This window comes from Artemia franciscana, chromosome 18 (assembly GCF_032884065.1).
Source record: "Artemia franciscana chromosome 18, ASM3288406v1, whole genome shotgun sequence".
In the NCBI taxonomy this organism is placed as follows: Eukaryota; Metazoa; Arthropoda; class Branchiopoda; order Anostraca; family Artemiidae; genus Artemia; species Artemia franciscana.
Window position 1 is genome coordinate 6903621 of NC_088880.1, and position 21941 is coordinate 6925561.

At 35.2% G+C, this 21941-nt stretch overlaps 1 protein-coding gene across 3 annotated transcripts in view; it reads right to left on the bottom strand.

The window, feature by feature from the left end:
* The window catches only part of LOC136038549 (probable Na(+)/H(+) antiporter nhx-9), a 142737-nt gene that overhangs the window by 51316 nt on the left and 69480 nt on the right, over window positions 1-21941 (bottom strand). For all 3 annotated transcript variants that reach the window (XM_065721713.1, XM_065721712.1, XM_065721714.1), the window contains 2 exons: window positions 20989-21191; window positions 4532-4621 (listed from right to left, as the gene is read on the bottom strand). In XM_065721713.1, the coding sequence (XP_065577785.1) occupies window positions 4532-4621; window positions 20989-21191 (293 nt within the window). The remainder of the gene's footprint in view (window positions 1-4531; window positions 4622-20988; window positions 21192-21941) is intronic.

Consider the following 21941-nt stretch of genomic DNA (forward strand, 5'->3'; position numbering starts at 1 on the left):
TAAAAAAAAGAAAAAGGAAAGAAAAAAAATTACAAAAGTCAAAAAAGTGAAAAGGAAAAAAATATAGAAAATGGACACAAAAAAGGAAAGAATAGAGTTTAAACTTCTGATTTTAATAATTACAGCGGTATATTCTGCAGCATTGTTCAAGCAGCATAAAACTTTAAACTGCTTAAAGAAAGGAAAAAAGGTAAAACATCAGAAAATAAGTTCATATAATCTTAAAACAAATATAATATAAATTTAATACTTTTACGTACCGTTTTTACGTTTAAAATTTTTTATGTTTTAACGTAAATTTAACGAAATATATCTGAAAAACAAAAAAAGAAAAAGGATAGAAGAAAAATTACCAAAGTCAAAAAAGTGAAAAAGGAAAAAAAATACAGAAAATAGACAAAAAAAGGAATAAAAATAGTTTAAACTTCGGAGTTTAATAATTACAGCGGTATATTCTCAAGCATTGTTCAAGTAGCATACAACTTTAAACTGCTAAAAAAAAGGTAAAACATCAGAAAATAAGTTTATATAATGTTAAAATGAATATAGTATAAATTTAACGTTAATATCAAAATATAATGATATGTTGTTATTGTAATATATATAATGTATGTTGTATTGTAAGAAATTGCTGGAACAAATATGAATTATAAACTACCACCAACAGTAAATATTAGTGAATTTGGCTGCAATAATTCAGAAGCTGGTTCATTACTTGACACAGTTTGACAGGAAGGTGTATAAACTGAAAAGACAAAAATAGATGCCTAAAAAGTGTATTTTAATTTTATTCGCTTATTTTCGTGACCGTTTTCATGAGCCAATCAGGTTATTCCTTGTTTCTGGAAAGACAGATAGCCACGCCTTTTTAAAGCTCATCGGTTTTAGAACGCTATTAAGCTGGGAATTTGTTTCATTTGAATTGCTTCGTACGATGAATTTACATTATACAAAACATGATTGGCTCTTTTGTATAAAGCTTTAAGCCAATAAAAAGGCCAGAAAGTTTTTGATTCGCATCATTTTTACAAGCAAATTCTCTCCTTCTATATGGCAAGTTTTTGTTAGCCATCAAGCAAGGATGTACCCAAGGAGAAAACGTAAATTTTTTTGAATTTTCGGGAACTTAACTGAACTCAATAAATTATAAAACAGATTTGTTATTTTTATGACCCCCTCCCCAGGAAACAAGAGCCAAGAGCGTCACAACATTTGTGACGAGGTTGGAAGAGCCAACATTTCGCAATGTTATCGCAGTGATGTTTTTTTGGAGGCTACCATGATAAGCACCACTACGCGGGATTTCTGCCTCTGAGGCTGAATAGCTTTTTCTATAATTTTTGATCGCTTTAAATCCGTCGCTTAATTTAGCTCCTCCTACACTTGCTGGCCAATATTATAGCGAATTCCAGATCGCCATAAAATGTGATCCAATCTGATACTTTTGGTAACAGTGCTAGCCAATGCCAGACATTTTAAAAAAGGTTTTGAAATAAAATTTAGAACCAATACTAAAAATGGCAGAGTAAGAAAAATAAACTTATAAAGATTGTCTCTGTCAGGAATTGAACCTACGACCTTCGGAGTAGAATGCCAACAGGCTTTCGAGGAGACATATCTTAAATATTTTTTCTAATTTTTCCGAATAATTCGTCCCTCCACCCCCCCCCCCCGGATGGTAGAATCAGGGAAGCGACTATTTCTAATTTAATCTAGTCCGGTCCCTGATACGCCTGCCAACTTCCATCGTCCTAACTTATCTGGAAGTGCCGAAACTAGCAAAACCAGGACCGACAGACCGACGGAGAGAAATTGCGATCGCTCTATGGCTCTTGGCCGACGGACAAGGGCCATAAAAATCCTGAAAATGCGCCTACATTAGTAAAATAGGTTCTGATAGTCAAAGCTCCAATTAGCAGCTATTTTTGTAAGCGAGTAAACAGGACATAACGTGGAAAGAAAAGGAAATGTCCTATTAGTCAAGTGAAGATATAAGAAAGCAGACTGAACCAATTGACAGAATCTGCTTCTCCTCACGGGGTGAAATTTACTTCTCCCAATATACAAAGAAAAGATACTTCAGCATAATCTTACTTTATGTGAAGAATCATGGTAAAACGGCATTAAATTTCATTAAATGGTGTCAATTTTTGTACATAATTCGGTAGGCGCTTTGTCTCACAGATCGGTCATATATAACATAGTCATTTATGATCCACCCTGATTCTTCCATATAAATTAAATAAAAATGAAAGGTTTTCTTGGCACTTGGTATTAACCAAGTGACACATAGCGATCGCAAATTTTGTCGGTCTGTCTGTCGTTCTGTCTGTCCCGGTTTCTCCGACCTGATTCTTCTATACAAATTAAATTAAAAAAAAGAGAAGTTTTTCAACTAAACGTAGTAATACCATTAAAACTTGAAACGAACAGAAATTATTACCTATATGAGGGGGACTGCCCCTTCCACGACCCTTGCTCTTTACGCCAAAGTCTTACAGTTCTTTAAAGTCTTCTCATTTGATTTCGAAGACCCTTGTGTTTATGCAACATTTCTTCAAGAATTGTGACTAGGCTAAGAGGGAAATTTTAGCGTAAACAGCGAGCGTTGAGGAAGGGGCAGTCCCACTCTTGCACGGGAGAATCTCTGTTCGTTTTAAGTTTTAATGTTACTCCTTATTTAAGTTGGAAAACTTCTTGTTTTTTATATTTAATTTTTGTCCGTTTTTCAAATAATGCCAAATCTCCTTCCCTTACCCCCAGTAAAAAACTTCCTCTGAAAATTCCCCCGAAAAATTCTACCCGTGGAATACCCCCCCGCCCCCGTGAATTTTTTTTATTCCCCTTCAAAAAAGTCCTCTCCTGATATTCTAGAACTATTGGTTCGACACGATCACCCCTGAGAAAAACAAATAAACACGTATCCGTGATCTTCATCCGGTAAAAAATACAAAAATTTTGCATTCTTGAAGATGAAACTTCTACAATAGGGTTCTCTGTTATACTGGTTTAAAGGAATTAACGGACATAGGAGTTACTTTTCTTGGAATAGCTTCTAATGGTGATTCTTTATTACTTGATTGTTTTTTAAACGTGTTTTTCAATTGTCTGTTACGAAAGGCTAGACTTGGTTCTTTACTAGTTTGCAGCAGCCAGTGCAATGTTGATGATGATGATAAAGGTAAAAAGTATTCGGGACACGTCATTCTTTACCAGAAAATTGTATGGGACTATTGAAGATTCATTGCAGTGAAAATAAAATTGATATTTTCCTCGATCAATACTCTAATAAAAAAAGAAATAGTGCGAAATGTACGGTTCTCAGATAGGGATGTAGTTAGAATTAATCATACTAGCAACGTTTTTGACAATGAGTGATTATGTGTGGTCCACTGAATTTTCAAAGTGTCAAAGATTCTGGAACATCTGAAGACTGGACAAATAAAGTACCGACTACCGAAAATAACGCCAAAATTTTATGCTTATCAATTGTAAAAATTTAAAGATAGCTGTCTATATAAAATTGTAAAAATATTAAAAATAAGGCCATATAGAGGAAAGAAACAATTGCTGGTTCACTGGCTAAGAAACAACTTTGATCTCGATCCTTGGGTAGCAGCTAAATATATAAAAGACAATAACCGGTCCTAAAGATTTCTAAGTAACACTTATGTCCAATGTTTCCGATCTTCTCTTTGATGACTTGAATAAAACAAGTGATTTTTGGACTAAGCTCTTTCTCGCATTGATGGTCAATGTGAAGTTGCTCTGGTGTATTGTATTCTAAAGAATAGAAATTATTTTCCAAGAAAGCGAAAGATATATGATATTAAAGCAAGACCTCAGGATTGGCCATTCCTCATCACTCGATTTATGCAAGTTTTTGGTTTCACTGAATATTTCTTTGCCACCACACCGGACAAAGAATATAACATATGCATGAATTACGTCGGATTATCAACAAAAAGGCCTCAAGACTCGAAAAAGGTGCTTTCACGTTCAATTATGAAATGGAACAGAGAAGAATTCTTATTACTAAGACCATTGAGACGAAAAAATTACCTTCAAAGAGAATTGGCGTAAGGTCCTTGGTTTTAAAGATAATATAATCAAAGCTAAAAATTTCTGTGGGTACGATCATTTGGGTTACACCGACTGTGCACCAAGGATCTCCTCAGACAGTTGCATTTTCGTTTATGCTGCGTTTGTGAAACCTTCCAGAATTGGCAATAGCAATGTTGCCCTTCAACAAGTTTTAGAGAGAAATGGAGTTCTAGAGAGAGATTGGCGTAAGGCCCTTAGTTTTAAAGATAAAATAATTAAAGCTAAAAATTTCAGTTCATTTAGTTTAAGCCGATTATGCACCAAGCTTCTCCTCGGACAGAGGAGAAGCATATCCTGTCCGAGGAGAAGCATTCTCCTCGGACAGAGAAGCATATTCATTTATGCTTCGTTCGTGGAACATTCCAGAATTGGCAAAAGCAATATTCCCCTTCAACGAGTTTTAGAAAGAAATAGGGGTGGACCTTACCTTCTCATGGATCCTTTGATTCATGCTAAGATCCCTTTTGACTGCTCTCTTGACTTTCAGGATATTAACCAATGGTTTGATTGTGATTCCCTAAAAATATTAGGAATTCATAAATAAGCTAGCCACACCTACAAAATCACAGCATTTATTAACCATCTAGGGCTACAACTACTAATAATATAAACTTACCCAAAGTAGCGAATCAGAGGAACGATTTTTAGCCCGTGAACAAAAGCATCAGACTAGAAACTAGCGCAAGTTTTGAAGACAGATTACCAGTGCCATCCAACGTTTGGCAATTCTTTACCCTAAACTGATGCATATTTGTCCTTTTAGGCATCTTAAACTGTAGGAAGGGTTAAGAAAGCGGAATCTCGTCATCAGTAGGCCTACCAGCTTTAAGTCAACTAGCCTACTAAGCCTGCAAAGATTTTTTAAGCCTAGGTTTCGGCTTAAAATAATTCTTGAAAATAAAAAAAAAGTTTGATCAATTATCACTTTGGGAGAAATTTCATCAATTATCCAATTTTACTTAAAATTATCTATTTTTTATGAATTGCCAGACACTACACATTTAGTGGCACTATTGGTTTTAACCATTATCTTCGCATGTTAAATCTTAACTTTTGTAAATTGTCTTTTATCCAGCTTTTCTTTTTAAATCCGAATTTTATAAGTGTTTTATTTTTTTGATTGAGATTATAAAAAATAACAGCATTCTTCAGCTAGAGAATTTACCCAATGCAGCGAACTAGAGGAACTATTTTGAGCCCAAGAACCAAAGAGTATAAGAATAGAAACTGGTACGGGTTTTTAAAAGACAGATTGCTAGCGCCATCCAATGTTTGGCGATTTTTTTACTGTATACTTGTCCTTCTAGATTAATCGATACATCGAAATTCGATATTTATGATCAGTTTTTTTTATTCAGATTAGCTCTTCCCTTGTATTTTGTATAGATTTTTTTTTTAAACTTTGAATAGGATAAAATCAAACCGTAAAAACAAACATCGATGCCATAAACGAATATCATAAAAATTTAGATTTTAAATTACAAAGGCTCAGGATAAAGAAATATAACCTATTGGCTACTTTTGGCTATCCAAAATCAGCAACGTGCCTATGTTTTTTTCCCCGAGAATCGGTTCTATCTTTCATCGATTAAATAAAAAACAAGTTTTTTCAACTGAAAGTAAGGTTCAGCATTAAAACTTAAAACGGACAGAACTTATTCCGTACGTAAGACGAATCCCCCATATACGTTTTTTTTAGTATTTTCTAAAAGCTTTTCAATAAAAAGTCAAACTTTACTTTAAGCAGGGGATCTCCCCTCACATGAGGTAGGATTTCTTTTCGTTTTAAGTTTCAATGTTCCTCCCTAATTTTAGTTGAAAAAACTTGTTTTTTGTTTAATTTCTGATCATTGTCAAGTAATGCCGGTAAATCTGCCTCTCTCCTCCGTAGACAATTCCCCCGTATTCTAACAAAAATTCGTCCATGGAAAGTTCCTCCTGTGTAAAATCTTCCTCCCCCACGACAATTCCGTCCCTGCTGAAAATTTCACCTTCAAATTTTGTCGCGGAAAATTTTGTCCAGAAAATTCTCTTTAGCCTAATTTCATTTGAAAAAAAGACTTGTTTTTCATTTAATTCCTAATCTTTTTTCAAATCATGACGAAAAAAAAAATACTCCATAATTTCTCACGTGGAAATCCCTTCCTTCAACGAAAAAATCTCCCAGACAATTTTAACTTCTCAGAAAATTTCCGCGGAACATCCGTATGTAATAAATTGAATAGGCAAAGATATTTTTTTTTTTAGAGTTTCGGTGACTATTGGGCCGAGTCGCTCCTTACTTACAGGTCGTTACGACAAACTGTTTCATTAACTGATTAGCCTTCGAAAACCCTCTCAGAAGGAACACTGGTGGCGGGCATGGAGATTAATTTCAATAACATCTCGTATACATATTTCTGAGACCCAATTATAAGGCTTCCACGACTTGAATGAAACAGTATTCTTGGGACTAAAGGGTCCCTATTGAAAACCAACAGAGTCTTTATTGATTTGGCTACTGGAAAAGCATCACAGTTTAGATACCAATACAGTTATGAAAACTCGATTTATTTTTGGGACACAGCGCAAGGTAGCGATGCTAGCGGCTGGAGACAGGAAACTGGCAGCACAGCTTATATAACCAATATTGGTATCTAAGCTGTGTATGGAACAAAACAAAATTGCGTTCCCGTCTATGGTGTTGTAGTATGATCTACGCGTAGGAGCGTGGGCTTGGAGGAGGCGCCAAGTTCAGAGCTCTGTACCAAAATCTCCTCATGGGCAAAATAGGAGTTTTTATAACTGTATATTGGTATCTAAACTGTGCAAAGCATGCATTGCATTGACTACTGAAACTTTGCTATGTCAGTTCTAGTCAGAGCGTATTTTATCAGCAGGATGAAGACTCAGATTAGAACCTGATTTCATCGATTACGTCCAGTTTGGTGTCTGCTAGAACCGCCCACACGCTTAGTGGCGTAGCGGGCTAAAATTTCTGGACCACTAGGCATCTGAATGTAATATTTTTATAGTACAAAGAGAAACATTAACAAGCATACTACAAGGTTTAATTCTAATTGAATTAGAGCCGTTAAAGGTTTAATTCTAATTGAATAAATACACTTATTATAAAACAAAATAATAAATACATTTAATTATAAAAATAAATAAATTAATTATAAAAAAATTCTTTTTCAATTTTATTGAATTTTTCAATTTGTACTCTAAAATGTTATCAGTAGAGCACTAGATAATACTTGAGAGGACCCAGATTCAAAAAGGGACTCAAGGAAATAAACCCACAAATTGGAAGTAAAAAAAATATTAGAAAAACTAAATGTTTAACACTAATCAAGACCATTCTTCAGATGAATACCACAAGAATAGTTGTTGTTCTCAATTTTTACGTAGAAAAAAAAAGATAGTAGATAGAAAGATAGAAAAAACTTTTTAAAGATAGAAAAAACTGTGTAGAAAGAAAGTAGCTGATATATACGAGAAATAGATATGAAAATCTCAAATATTACTTCAGACTTCCAGCTCTTTTTAAACCCTTGACTCTTTTCTCTTTTTGCTGGATGGAAAAAACCGCAACAATGTTTTTAGTAGCAAAAATATGAAGTTTCTATTTGTCTCTACCTGTGAAAGAAATAGTGACAAGTGGTCACTTCCTTAGTTACACCTAGGGAGCTGAACTATGGAGAACACAGACATATATACCAGTTAATGCAGAATCCTAATGGGTAGCCGAAAAACTGGGTATTTGGGGCAAATTATTGAGTAGATAAACAAAGACATTTGTCTTAGTAAGTGGAAATCAAGAACGTTTCCAGAGGGAGGGAGAGTAAATAGTAACATATATATCAGCGCGGCTATTCCGTTCCACCAACGACATAATCCTGATAACGTCACCAAGGGTGAATAGCTTCCACAAGTTTAGGCTGCGAATAACAAAGAAGAAGCAGCCTGTGAGGACAGGACAGACGTAACCAAAATCAGTGCAGATTTCCTACCCTAACGGCATAAAAACGGCGCCGAACTAGCAGGAATGTACAAAAACCGACGTCAAGGACACTGATTAAAAACAATTTACCACTCGCTAATTACTTCTTATTTGAATTACTGCTCAGTTGTATATCTTAATACATTTTGGAAGCATATAAAACCCTTACAGGTACTACAAAATAGGGCAATAAGAATACTTAGAAATTTCTTACATCGACCTTCAAAACTTGAAAATGTTTCGGAAACTAAACATTATTCCTCTTCTTAAATTTGTTAGATTTAAATGATATACGAGAATATTAAATACTTCTTTATGGCATTTTCAAATCCAAAATTCAAAAAATTATTTCTATGACAAATCTCTGTTAATTTTACTTCCTCGTTCGGATTGTCGGAGGTCTGGGATGTGCCGCATTCCTTTTGTAAGTTCTGAAAGGTCAAGGTTTTCGATTAGGTACCAAATACCCTCCATTGCTAACAATTACAAGCTGAATGATAAAATTCTGTTTGATCCATCCCAAAAATCCCAATTAAATTTAAAAAGCAAATATTAAAGATTGTTTGCTAAAATTTTGATTATTCACCATTGATGATGGAAAATTAAATTATTTGATCTTCTTATTTGTGTGTTTTATTTTTGTGTCCCTGAGTCTGGGATGGCCTCCCGCGCCCCTCCTGCCCGATATTTATTTATTTACTTATCCTTGTTACTTCTCTTTTATGAGTTTTCTTCTATTTTGTTTGTCTTTTGCCGTGTTAAATTTTGGAATCATTATTACGATGAGATGTTGATGTTTTTTCTATGTTTTTGCACTGTCCCAGCCTTACGAGCTCTGCTCTCTGTTGGGGCATAATATTGCTTTTGTATTTTTTAAGTTGAATAAAGAAAGTTGAAAGTTGAAGTTGAAAAGATCAGCTTATGCATCTTAACCCAATTTTGCGACTATTTCTTCAAAGAACCAAAAAAAAGGAAAGGCAGACCATTTAATCGATATTTTTCACCAAAATATTAATGATGACGAAAAAGATCAGCACTAATTTGTCCGAGGTACCAAAATGTATAAAAATTCCTATACAAAATCTGGGTCGTTTTTTTTTATTCTACATGGAGTTGCCAAGTCGGTACCAATTTTAGTTAGGCCCGTCTAGTCCTATCGTAGATTCTAAATGTTAAAAATTTCAGAAACGGCCAGCTAAAATGCTAGTTAAACTTGTCAACTAAAAAAAGAAAAGTAAAAAAAAGAAGAAAAGTAAGTCGAATAAAATTGATAGCTGAGACATGAGATTTTGGAAGTATGATTTTTCTATTTGTTTATTAGTACACAAATATAGAAACAAATTAAGAGGTATTTACAACGCACTTACTAACAAAGCTTGTGCCCATAGTCCGTTTGATTGTTACGTAAGATCACGAACGCCAAGAATTTTTGGACAAGATTAGTTTTATCGTATTTGACAATATGTTTTAATATCTTCATTAAGTTATCTCTAAACCATTTTCTATTTGCGTCAATTTCTGAAAAATTCTGAATTGTCACCAAATATAAAATCTCAGCTACAGTCAGGGTCGTATCTGGACTTTTTTTTTTTGGGGGGGGGAAGGGAAAAAACTCAAAAAGACATAAAAAATTGCTTATTTTCATTTTTATCACTTTTTTACGAGTTAGACCAACATTCAAGGGGGGCGAGGTTCAAACTCCCTACGCCTCCCCCTGGATACAGCCTTGGCTACAGTGCTGATCACATATTTGTAGAGATTTCATAGAAATTCCAGAATTGTAAAACTAAGCTACGACAATACACCTGGAAAAAAAAATTGGCATCTTTCCAAATTTAGGGGGCTATTTTTATCAGAGATTTTCTCGCAATTCAGTTACTAAGAGGGTTTCTCTGCATTTCACAATTGGTGATAAGGTATTTCAAAAACGCACTCTTTTCTTCACTTACTGACAGTAGTTTTCGTGTAAAGTCAGTGGGCTAAAGTGGGACAGTGGGCTGACTGGGACAGTGATATTTCTATGGGCCAAATACACAACAACGCAGGAGCAAGGAAGAGGCACCTTCATAAATGATTTAATAAATAAAAATACTTTTTCTAAATGAAATTAATGGGCAACGTTAAAACTAAAAATAAACAGCAGCCCCCTGTATTTCACGCAAAAATTTGACTAGTGCCTCCCAAGAAACATTTTAGAGGGCAGCAAGCACTGCCGGGTGCCAGTTAGTCATTTACAGATTGACGTTCAGGACATAAAAAATGAAAATTTTATTTTAAAGCAAATGTTAATAAATAAGCTTTTTCATTTCAGAAAATAGTATTTTTAAGATTCTGTTCCTCTTGTAAAACAACTTGTAGTGAAAGATCAGGCTTTAATTTGGAAATATGTCAAAGTTTCACAGCTTAAATTATAACTCAGCTCATTAGTTGAAGGTTTTTAAATGTTTTTTAAATGCAGCAGTCCACCACCTCCCAAAATGGTGCCATAAATACATCCTTGTGATTAATGATATTTTTATGAATTAAAGGAAAAGCGTTTTCGGCTATGTTGGCAAGCCTGTTTTGTAACTGTTGTCTTGGAAACAAAAAGACCATGTTTTTACGTTTCCTTTTATAGATTTTTTTTATTGTAGTAATTCTATTAACTTCTATTTTTACAGTACTGACCTTTCTATTTATTTATTTTTTCTTAAATTTTAGCCTTATTTAAATCTGAGTATGTTTCTTTTCACAGATATTTTAAGCAACAATAGCAGAATAGAGGTGTGATATACACACTAGAGCCAGTGATTTAAGCAAGAACACTCCTTACGACGTCCTAGTAGTCTTCCAAGATATCTTAAGTGTTGACGTGGCCTGTGCCGAAATTTTATTTGTTTTTCTCAAAGTGAGATGGCTTCATAAGCCCAGGTCTAAAAAAGGATCGTACGTATACGAGCGGTTGATTCGCTCAAACGTCAACTAAACAACAACACAACAAAAAGACCCGTAAACAACATCAACAAAGCATAGAATAAGACTTGGTTCACTGGGATACTCATATATGAATACCATAAACTTGCCATGGCAATTCAGTTGCCAATTTAAGAAAATTACTTACTTTATTGAGCTATTTATTGGATTGAAAAAAAAATTATGGAAAGCCAGAATATTTTTGCGATAATTTTTTCAACGCGCAACAACATCAACAGTCATAGAGAAGATAATATTGTGTGAGAATAGTGGCAATTGAAACTGCTCATTGACTCAACTCAATAATCTTGTGTAATGCAAACGCATTCTCAGACCATATTGGCTATCAAAAACGAAAATAAAAATATTAATAAATAAAAAAAAAGGACAAACCGAAACGAGGGTAATTTTATGAAGGTGAAAAAAACGGAAAGGCAAAGCATTTATCTCGGCAAAGACTTTCGTAAGCCACCCTCATTATATAAAAAAAAAAAAAAACAACTAACAAGTAACAAAGTGAAAAAAAATGACTTAATTTTTTTCTTTTGCACTGAAGGCGGCATAGCGGAAGTTTTTACCTTAACTGGTTGATCTAAAAAGAAGTTTTTCAAAGAGAAGCAAAGGGGTATTATGTGGAAAAGGTATTCTTAAAATCAACGGAGGAGGAGGGGCAAATTTGTCGTTGTTAAAAATCGTTTCAGTAAAAACACCAACAAATTGACATTTTTTAATGAAAATACTTCAAAACAGATATTATTAAAATGATGATGGAAGAATTCAAGAGGCAACACGCCCCCTGTCTCCTCTCGAACTTACACCACTATAAATCTCCTATATACGCCCCTATGTAGTTACGAAAGAAATTAACGATGCATTTTCTTTTTAAAGTCAAAACAGATCATAGAAGGAATGTATATCAGGTCCAAAGACTCTGGGAGTCGGGGGTGTGTTGCATTCATATTCCTGGGTAAATATGGCTCAAAACATATAAATTTACATAATTTGAATTTGGAAGGCAGACATGGCAATTTTTCGAACGCACAACAGCATACATTAAATTATTATTCAGAGTTTTAGTTCTCTAAACAACAGCAACAGTCACAGAAGATACTTTACTACGTGAGCAGAAGGGCATTTCAAATTCCCATTGACGCAATTCGAAATCTTACCTATCGTAAATACGTTCTGAGACAACACTGGCTTTATGTGACGTAAGATTGAAAACGAAGTGCGAAAAAAAAAATGATAAAAAAGACAAAACCGAACGACGGTAATTTTAAGCAAAAAAAAACGAATTAAATAAGCAATAAAAATATTAAGGCGAAAGAAATTTTTACGCGAAAATAAATAAGCGAATTAAACGAAAGGACAAAACGAAAAGGCAAAGACTTCAGTAAGCCATCTTTAGTGTACTAACTAAACTCAGTAACTAAGTAACTGTAATTTGTTTTTTTTGCGCTGAAGGCGGCTTTTAGGATATTTTTACCTAAATCAATTAAAAAGAACAACAAGAAAAAAAAACACTTTTTCGTATAAAATAAAAAGTTGAATTAAACCAAAGACGATCAGAAACAAATCAAAATAATAATTCCAAACTTAAAACCAACAGAAATTACTATCATTGAATAAATAAGACCCGAAACGACTAGAAACTAGAATGAACAACCAAGCAAAATATAAAACGAAAAGAAATTATCACAGACAGGAGTGGGGCTAGCGCCCTCTAAGCCTTTTAAAGACCAGACTACTAATTCTGCATGACTGGATTTTTTTTTTTTTATTTCAAGTGGTAGGTTTATCTTTGTCATAACATCAACAAAAAAGGGATAAAATAATCATATTAACCAAAATTATAAAAAAGAGCTAATGAAAGTAGACTGCTATATCAAATAGTTCGTTGAAACGAACTGTAAGTAAGGAGCAACACGGCTCAATAGTAACCGAAACTATAAAAATCGGAATAATGACACCAATAGGTATATCAAAAGAATCGGAGTTATATGCTGATTTCAAATATATAAGTTTAAATATGTTTAATCTCACCCATTCAAGGTGACGAGCCTGAAAAAATTTGCCTTATTTTCGAAAAAGGGGAAACACCCCCCAAAAGTCATAGAATCTTAATGAAAATCACACCATCAGATTCAGCGTATCATAGAACCCTACTGTCATATTCTGCCAGAAGAAAGATCACGGATCTTTTTTTTTTCACTGGTGATCGTATAGACGCAATGGTCCTAGAATTTTATGAGATGGCTCATTAAAACTGAAATTAGAAGTTCTAGCGCCTTTTTTAAGTGATCCAAAAATTTGAGGGCAACTTGGCCCCTCCGACACTCCTTTTTCTCGGAATCATCCGATCAAAATTTTGAGATAGCCATTTTGTTCAGCATAGTTAAAAGGCCGACTAAATTTGCTTGTGGGGATATCAGGACCCTCCCACAGCCCCTGAGGAATGGTCTTTAAGTTACAAATTTCACCCATTGTTATACTTCTCAGGGGGGGGGGATTTTCTGCTGGTGAAAATTTCCACGGGGATGAATTTCCATGGGGAGGGGAATTTCCAGGGTTGAAGTTTTCAGGAAAAATTTTACACTGGGGGAATTTGTCAGAGTTCCCATACGAAATTCTTCTTATATCTTGCTTTCTCATTGCCGACTCAATTTTAGGCGTGGAGATGTTAAGGGTAATTGCCCGTGGTAGATTTTCACCAGGATTGAATTGGCTAGAGAATAAATCCTTGGGGAGAAGGGACTTTACCGTGGAGGAGTAGTTAGATTTCCTGGTATTATTTAAAAAAACGATCAAAAATTAAATAAACAAAGTACTGAAAAAACTAAGTACTAAAAATAAAGTACTAAAAAACTTTAGCGTAGAGAGCGAGGTGCTGCAGAGGAATAACCCTCCTCATATACGTAATAATTTCTGTTCATTTTAAGTTTTAATGTTGCTCCTTACTTTCAGTTTCTATGGGCTCATTCGGTTGGAAACTGAAATGGCTAGTGCTCTTTTTAATAGTAAAAAGTAATCGGAGGGCAAATAACACCCCTTCCACGCCCACCATTTCCCCAAACACATCCTATCAAAATTTTGAGATAGCCACTTTCTTCAACAAAGTAGAAAAGTCGGGAAATTGTGTCTTTGAGGATGAAAACCTACCCACAACCCTCGGGACAAGGATTAAAGTTATGCCCTGGGGAAATTCAAGGTTCATATGGAAAATGTGATCGTGAAAACTTCGGATTTGGCTCATTGCATTGGTAATAAGAAGTTCTAGTGCCCTCTTTAAGATATAGAGTGATCAGAGGGTGGACCCTCCCCCCCCTCATGTCGTATTTTTCCAAAATTCATCTGAAAGAAATTTTGGGATGGTCATTTGTTGTCACAGAAACTTCGAAAAAGGCTCATTCAATTGGATATTGAAGGGGTTAGTGCCCCTTTTAATAGTCGAAAGTGATGAGAGGGTAACTAACGCCCTCCCACGCCCACCCAAACACATCCAATCAAAATTTTGAGATGGTCATTTTATTCAGCTTAGTTAAAAGGTCCCCCCCCCAAAGCCCTCAGGGCAAGGGTTTTAAGTTATAGCCAGGGGATAAATAAAGTTATTATAGAAAGGATGGTCGTATAAACTTCGGAGGGGGTTTATTGGAAAAGTAATCAGAAGTTCTAGTTATGACGCTATAATGACTTTAAAGAGGCACGTAGTGGGTGTACTATTGGAGCTACTAAGCCCTTAAGGTTATTACGCGCACCAGGGTCTTACGAAATAGGGTAGTACATTTGTTTGTTATGTAATTGCATAGTAAACATGATTGTTATGTAATAGGGTATTGTTTGTTAACTTAAGCAAGTGTTTTCAAGATTTCTTTGGTTGTTATGTTAAATCTTTAAAAATCCGCGAGGGCTTGGAAAATACCTTTAGGACCAACCAAATCATGATTTATTTGGTTGTTACGTAATAGGGACTGGCTTGTTTACTTATGCACATGTTTTCAAGATTTCTTTGGTTGTTATGGCTAGAAAACAACCTTTAAGGCCCGCCAAATCATGATTTGTTTGGTTGTTACATAATAGGAGAATGTTTGTTTACTTATACAAATGTTTTTTCAAGATTTCTTGGGTTGTTATGTTAAATGTTTAAAAAACCTACGAGGGCCAGGAAAAAACCTTCAGGGCAAGCTACTGGGGAACCTTCAAGATGCCAGGCCCTAGCAAGCAATTCGAACGAGAGCCTAGCAGTTAATTCCAAAGGGGCCCAAGCATTCAGTTCCAACGGGGCCCTAGTAATCAATTCAAAAGAAGGCCCTAGCGAGCAATTCTACTGGGGCCTTAGCAACCCATTCTAGCAGTCACTTCCAACGGGGCCCTAGCAACCAATTCCGACGAGTGGACCTAGCGAAAAATTCCACCGGGCCCAAGCAACCAATTCTAACGGTGTACCTAGCGAACAATTCCACTAGGGCCCTAGGAACCAGTTTCAACGGAAACCTTAGCAATCAATTCCAACGGGCCCTAGCATTCAATTCTGACGAGGGTCTAGCATCAAATTTCACCGGGCCCATAGCAACCAACTCCAACGGGGGGCCCGGTACTCAAGTTGGGATCCCCAGTTATAATTGAGAATGACGTAATCTTGCGGGCCTTTTTTCTTCAGGACCCATGGGGAACCTCCGCTCCTCATTGAGGACGGCACACACAAGGATGTTAAGTAATACTTTAAATACTTTAACATACTTTTTAGATATTTCAAGATCTTAAGACGCTTCAAGATACTTAAATACTCTAAGAGATCTTTTCTTCAAGATTTTCTTTCGCATTAGGATTCGAATATAAGACCAGAGATTTCCCCAATGACCAGACCATTGCCTTAACGAACTGAACGAGCAAACTATTCATAATATTTTGATTCGGGAAATATGTTCTACGTGACAAGCTATTGATCACGTGTTCCCAATCCATTCCAGTTGAGAGCGAGCAAGTATCCAGTAATGTTATTGACTATTGCTCTATTAGACCTACCTGCTTGCTACATTGTATTAATGTTCTAACTTGAACGAGACTATCCATTCCTGGTTGAAAAAACACATTTTGAAAAATTTTCTCTTTGTTTTGTACATAATCTCATGAGGGATAAATTTAAGCCACATTAAGAGATATTTTTGAGGGCTTTTAATTGGAACGCCAAATTCTTTAAGCCATGGCTAGGCCTTCCTGGTTGACGCATTTGAAACGTTTTTTTTTTTTTTTTGTATTTTGCATAATCTCGTGAGAGGTAAATTTAAGCCATATTAAGAGATATTTCTAAAAGGTATTAATGAAAATGCACTTTTTCTTTGAGTCAAGACTATGCATTCCTTATTGCCAAGCATCACAAATATTACCACGAAATCTCAGAAAAAAAGCTAAAACTCAACAAACGGAAAAACAAAACGTGAAAAGGCTGATAAAGGATAAAATATAAGCAAAAATGCGTCAACAAAACAAGGGTGGGGACTCTAGCAACCAACTCCAGGGGGAGGGGTGAGCGTTGTTCTTATAGATAAATTTCAGACATATTAAGAAATATTTCAGAGAGATTTAATAAAAATGCCTCGTTTCTTGAGTCAAGACAAGGCCTTCCTTATTGACTGGCACACATTTGAATAATGTTTTTCTTCGTATTTAGCATAATCTCGTCTGAGGTAATTTTGTGTCACATTAAGAGATTATCTTGAGAGCTTTTAATGAGAACGCCCAATTCTTTAACCCATGCCTAGGGCTTCCTGGTTGACAAGCATAAATTTGAATTGCATTTTTCAACATATTTTGCATAAATTTTTTTTTGTTTCTCTCTCCCCGTGCTTAAGTGTCTGAGTGTCTTTATCTGTGTCTGTCTTTGTGTGTTTGACTCTGTCTTGGTGTTATTTTGTATCTCTCCCAAGAGACTGGAGGGCAGGCAGCCCTTCTCTCAAACCCATTCATTTTCTAAACACATCCAGGCAAAATTTTGGGACAGCCATTTTGCTCAGCATATTAGAACGGTAATGCACCTATGTCTTTAGAAAGATTTGGAACTTCAACCCCCCCCCAAAAAAAAATTATGCTTTAAAACTAAATACTGTTTTAAAATAAATCAAAAGGCATTGTCTTCATGGTTGTCAATAAGATACTTCAGCAATAAGAGCGACTGGGCGTATTAAGTTGAAATTTTTGAGACGCTATTATTACTACTTCTGCTCTTACAATTTAAATAAATAATAAGAGTGTAAGTGTATCCAGGTTTTTAAAGAGCATAGATATAATCTTTGGAAATAATTATGTTTTATTTTTCAGGTCAACTTCAGAAGCTATTAAGTTAAACTAGAAAATACTGTCTGTGTCAGAACTCAAAATTGTTGAAAAAGTTTCTCCACCATACAAATAGCAAGGCATACAATGGATTCTTATAGAAAAAAAATATGTACAATAGAATTTTTTCCATAAATGAACAGGAATTAAATAAAAACTGTTTCCACAAAACAAGCTTTTCAAAGGAAAGTAAAGAGTTCTATTAAGCCAAGAATGTGCAGATATAAAGTCAAATAATCTTCCAAGCATAAAACTACCACAAATCCTGTCAATAAATAAATCAAAACTCAAAACGAACAGAAATTGCAATAAATAGCCGACTCAAACTCAAAACGAGCAAAAATTGACATGAGTTGTGCTGATAATCCCATTCCTTCTCAAGACCAGAAAATGTTTTACTTTTCTTACTTTCAAAGAAAGAATTATAAAAACTTCAAGGAATAAATACCGGTATGTGTCAATTAAACTGAAAATCGATGGTCGTTTTTTTCCTTTTTTTTTATAAGGCTAACAGGGCAGGCTGTACTCTTACCCAAGACTCGCTCCAGCCTCTTGGTAAAAGTTCGGATACAGCACTGATAGTTATCTTTTACAAAATACAAAAATTTAGCACTTAATGGTGATTTTTTTTTAGAATTACTACCCATCCCCACCATTGAGTTCGTTCTATAGTAAAGTATGAACTGACCCATAAAACTTAAAATATAGAAACGCAAATTAAAGGCCCTGTGACAATTCTACATCCTTGGTCAACCTGCCTAAGGCCATAGGTAGGCGTGCCTTGTTTACCTCTCATATCAGGCAATCTAAAAGTTCTGTGTATATTTTTCTTGAATTCTTGGTCAACCTTCCTGAGATTCTAGGCGGGCTTGCCTTTCTAAAAGTTGACAAACAAGTATTGGTCCTGCACCAGCTATTTTTCATTCCGTTAGAACTATTTTAGAATTGTGCAAAGTATCTTTGTATTTCGTAAGAATAATTTCTGTTTTGTATCGATTATTTTGGATCATGTTCGAACTTTTTGTATTTCATAAGAAGTATTTGGGAAGTTGTTAGAATTTTTTGTTTTTTAGCAAATATTTTCTATTCTGAATCAACTTTTTTCATTCTGTTAGAACTATTTTTGAATTGGGCAAAGTATTTTTGTATTTCGTATAAATAATTTTTTTTTTGTAGGAATTATTGAGGATTATGTTTGAACTTTTTGTATTCTAAAAGAAGTGTTTGGAGACTGTTAAAATCTTCGTGTCTTCTAGCAAGTATTTTGTGTTCTACACCAACTATTTTTCATTCTGTCAGGGCTATAATTTTTGTGTTTTTTTTAAATTTTTGTGTTTTGTAGCAAGTATTTTGTGTTATGCACCAGCTATTTTTCATTCTGTTAAAACTATTCGAGAATTGTAAAAAATATTCTCGTATTTTCTAAGAATTATTTCTGTTTTTTAGGAATTATTTGGATTATGTTTGAACTTTTTTGTTCTATAGCATCTATTTGGGATGCCGTTAGAATTTTTGTGTTTTTTAGCAAGCATTTTGTGTTCTGCAAAAACTGTTTTTCATTTTGTTAGAGCTATGTTAGATTTGTGCAAAGTATTTTGTAATTCGCGAGAATAATTGTTATGTTTTATAGGAATTATTTTGGATTGTGTTTCAACTTTTTGTATTGCACTATTGAATTGCGCAAGGCCCTGGTGCGCGTAATAACATCTTGAGGGGTTATTAGCTCCAATAGTATACCTAACTATGGGTGTCGTAAAATCCAGAGCCCCCTCACTACTCTACTGTTCTTGATTTCTGGAGATTATTCTGGATTTCTAAATGTTATGGGAATTAAGGAAAAGGCTTATTCAAGAAAATGTTTTAAATTCTACGTCCTTTTTAGAATAATTTTTTATAGAATCACTGGAATTAGGGAGAAGGGAGGGCGTGAAATATCAAGAAAGATCACAATCTAGCAGTGAAATGGCAAATTCACACAGTTCAAATAAAAAACAATGGTCAATTTTAGTATTAAGCTTCTTTTTGTAAGGAAAAGGTTGAAAATGCTTAAGGTGTGATATTGCCGGCCAGAGGGCGGCACTTGGCAGGCACATTGTACCACGCTGTACACGGTACACGCTGTACGTTGTACAAGGTGTTAAGGTGGGAGGTGTTAAAAGATATTTTCCGGGGGAGGGAAACTGAAATCTAACACCTAATAAGCCGTCGTAAATAAATAACTTCCATAAAACAGTTTAAAGTTAAGGTGGGAGGTGTTACAGGAATTTTATCGGGGATGAGGACCGAAATCTAACACCAAAAAAGCCATCATAAATACATAATTTCTATAAAACAAAGCAATTCCCAGGTCACGTTAGAAAATTAATGACATTGTAAGAAGCAGGTGCTATTCATGTGTAGCCAATTTTCAGAAATCGATTTTCACCCCCGCATGTCAATTATTCCAGACACAGGAAACACGCGATCTACAGATTTTTTGAAACGTTTCCATTAGAAAGTATTCTCCGGATCAAAATATTAGGAAGGCTTTCTTGGTCCAGCTGTATAGCGCGAAGTTGCATGAGGAGGAAATCTCTTTCGATTTCTAAAGCAGACAAAAATCTTTGGAATATAAAGGTTCCCTCAAGAAAAAATCTTGAAGAAAATTTCTCGACGAAGAAAAAAAAAATTAAGTAAATGAAATCTCGAAGAAAAAAAAACACCTTGAAAGAAAAATGAAATTGTACACCGTCATTACATAACACTCATGTGTGCGCCGCCATTACATAACACTTAAGTGTGAGACGCTATTAATAACGTCCACCTGTGTGCTCTCCTCAGTTACAAGCGGTGGTTTCCCACGGGCTCCGACCTCTAACAAGTCACAAAAGATTGCGTCATTCTCAGTTACAGCCAGGGGTTCCCCGATTGACCAGCCCCTCCCACCGTCGGAATTGATTGCTAGGAGTCCGGTAATTGGACGTTAGGCCCCCCCCATTGAAATTGGTTGCTAGGGGTCCCCGTTGGAATTGGTTTCTAGGGCCAGTGAAATAGCTTGCAAAGGGCTTCCGTTGGAATTGCTTGCTAGGGCCCGGCATTTTGAAGGTTCCCCACTATCGGGCCCTGAAGGTTTTTTCCTGGCCCTTGCGGGTTTTTAAACAGTCAAAGAAATCTCAAAGAAAACATTTGAACAAGTAAACAAACAAGTCGTCAATTACGTCACAAGCATCTGCATCTTGACGAAGTTAAAAAAAGTGTCCGGATCAAGATTCGAAGGGGGTACTGGCCCGTCGGATTGGTTGGGTCTCCACTACTCGTACACTCACCACTCTGTTATTACGCTATCCTAAAAGCAATGAGCATACTACACAGAACAGTATTATTGACAACGCGAGGATCTCTATTTTACTATTTTAATTACTAATATTTTGCTTCAGCTACCCTAGTTTACTATTTTGTTACTTTAGCTATTTTAGTTAGGGAGTTGTAAGTTGAGAAACGTCATCAGCACAGAAAATATTTTTGAGGAGTTTTGAGATACTCCAAACCTATAGTTATTTTTCAAGAAATCGTACTAACTCAATAGCACCATCCTCTATACCACTGGAGCCTGAGCTACGTTAAACTTCGTACCTTACCTGAAAGAAAACCGTAAAATAGACCATTGACATAGTGGCTGTTACGAAAAGTGGCTGCAATGGCACAATCTTCTTATTGATAAGCAGAACCAAAGCGAAGGCAACAGCACCGCGAAGGCCTCCGTAGCTCATAACAAATTTTTCCACTCCAGAAAGCTTGTGAATACGGAAGTGGTTGGCTAATTCAGTGAATATTATTACGCCTATAAAAGTAAAACATTACTTTATTATTTGTTATAATGAAGGAAAATTGTTCTTCCAAGTGTTGCCAACAAATACTGCCTTCGCATTTTTCGCAAGCTGCCATCTCTTCCAACTTGAAAAATTACTATGAATAAAAACAACATTTATTCTGTGTTTTTCTAAAATGCAACTTATCTCCCTGCATGGTTGTTACAATTTTATATATATATATATATATATATATATAATTCCGCTAATATAGGCTAATTCTCTTAACACCTCCCATCTTAACTACTCTTATTAGAGATACATTAGATTTCAATCCCCCTCCCCCCGGGAAAATTCCTTTGATACGTCCCATTCTATTCAGTGAATATGATTACACCTATAAAAGTAAAAAAAAAATTACTTTATTATTTGTTATAATGAAGGAAAATTATTCTTCAAGTATTGCCAACAAATACTGTCTTTTCATCTTTCGCCAAACGCCAAAAGCGCCATAGAGATAGGAAGACAGCTGTTCGAAGCTGCCATCTTTTTCAATCTGAAAAATTACTCCTTATATCTTCTCTATGACTGCTATAAATAAAAACAAAACACGTCTTAAATGGAAGTAAAAGAGACCCCGTGTTTTGTTTTTGGCATCTTCCGCCGATATACGTAGTGGGTAGGTTACGTGCCTATCAAACAATTAATTTATCCAAGTTTTGTTAGATATTTTGTGTTATCTTTATCCCGTACCAATACTTGCATGATATACCCCCTACCCA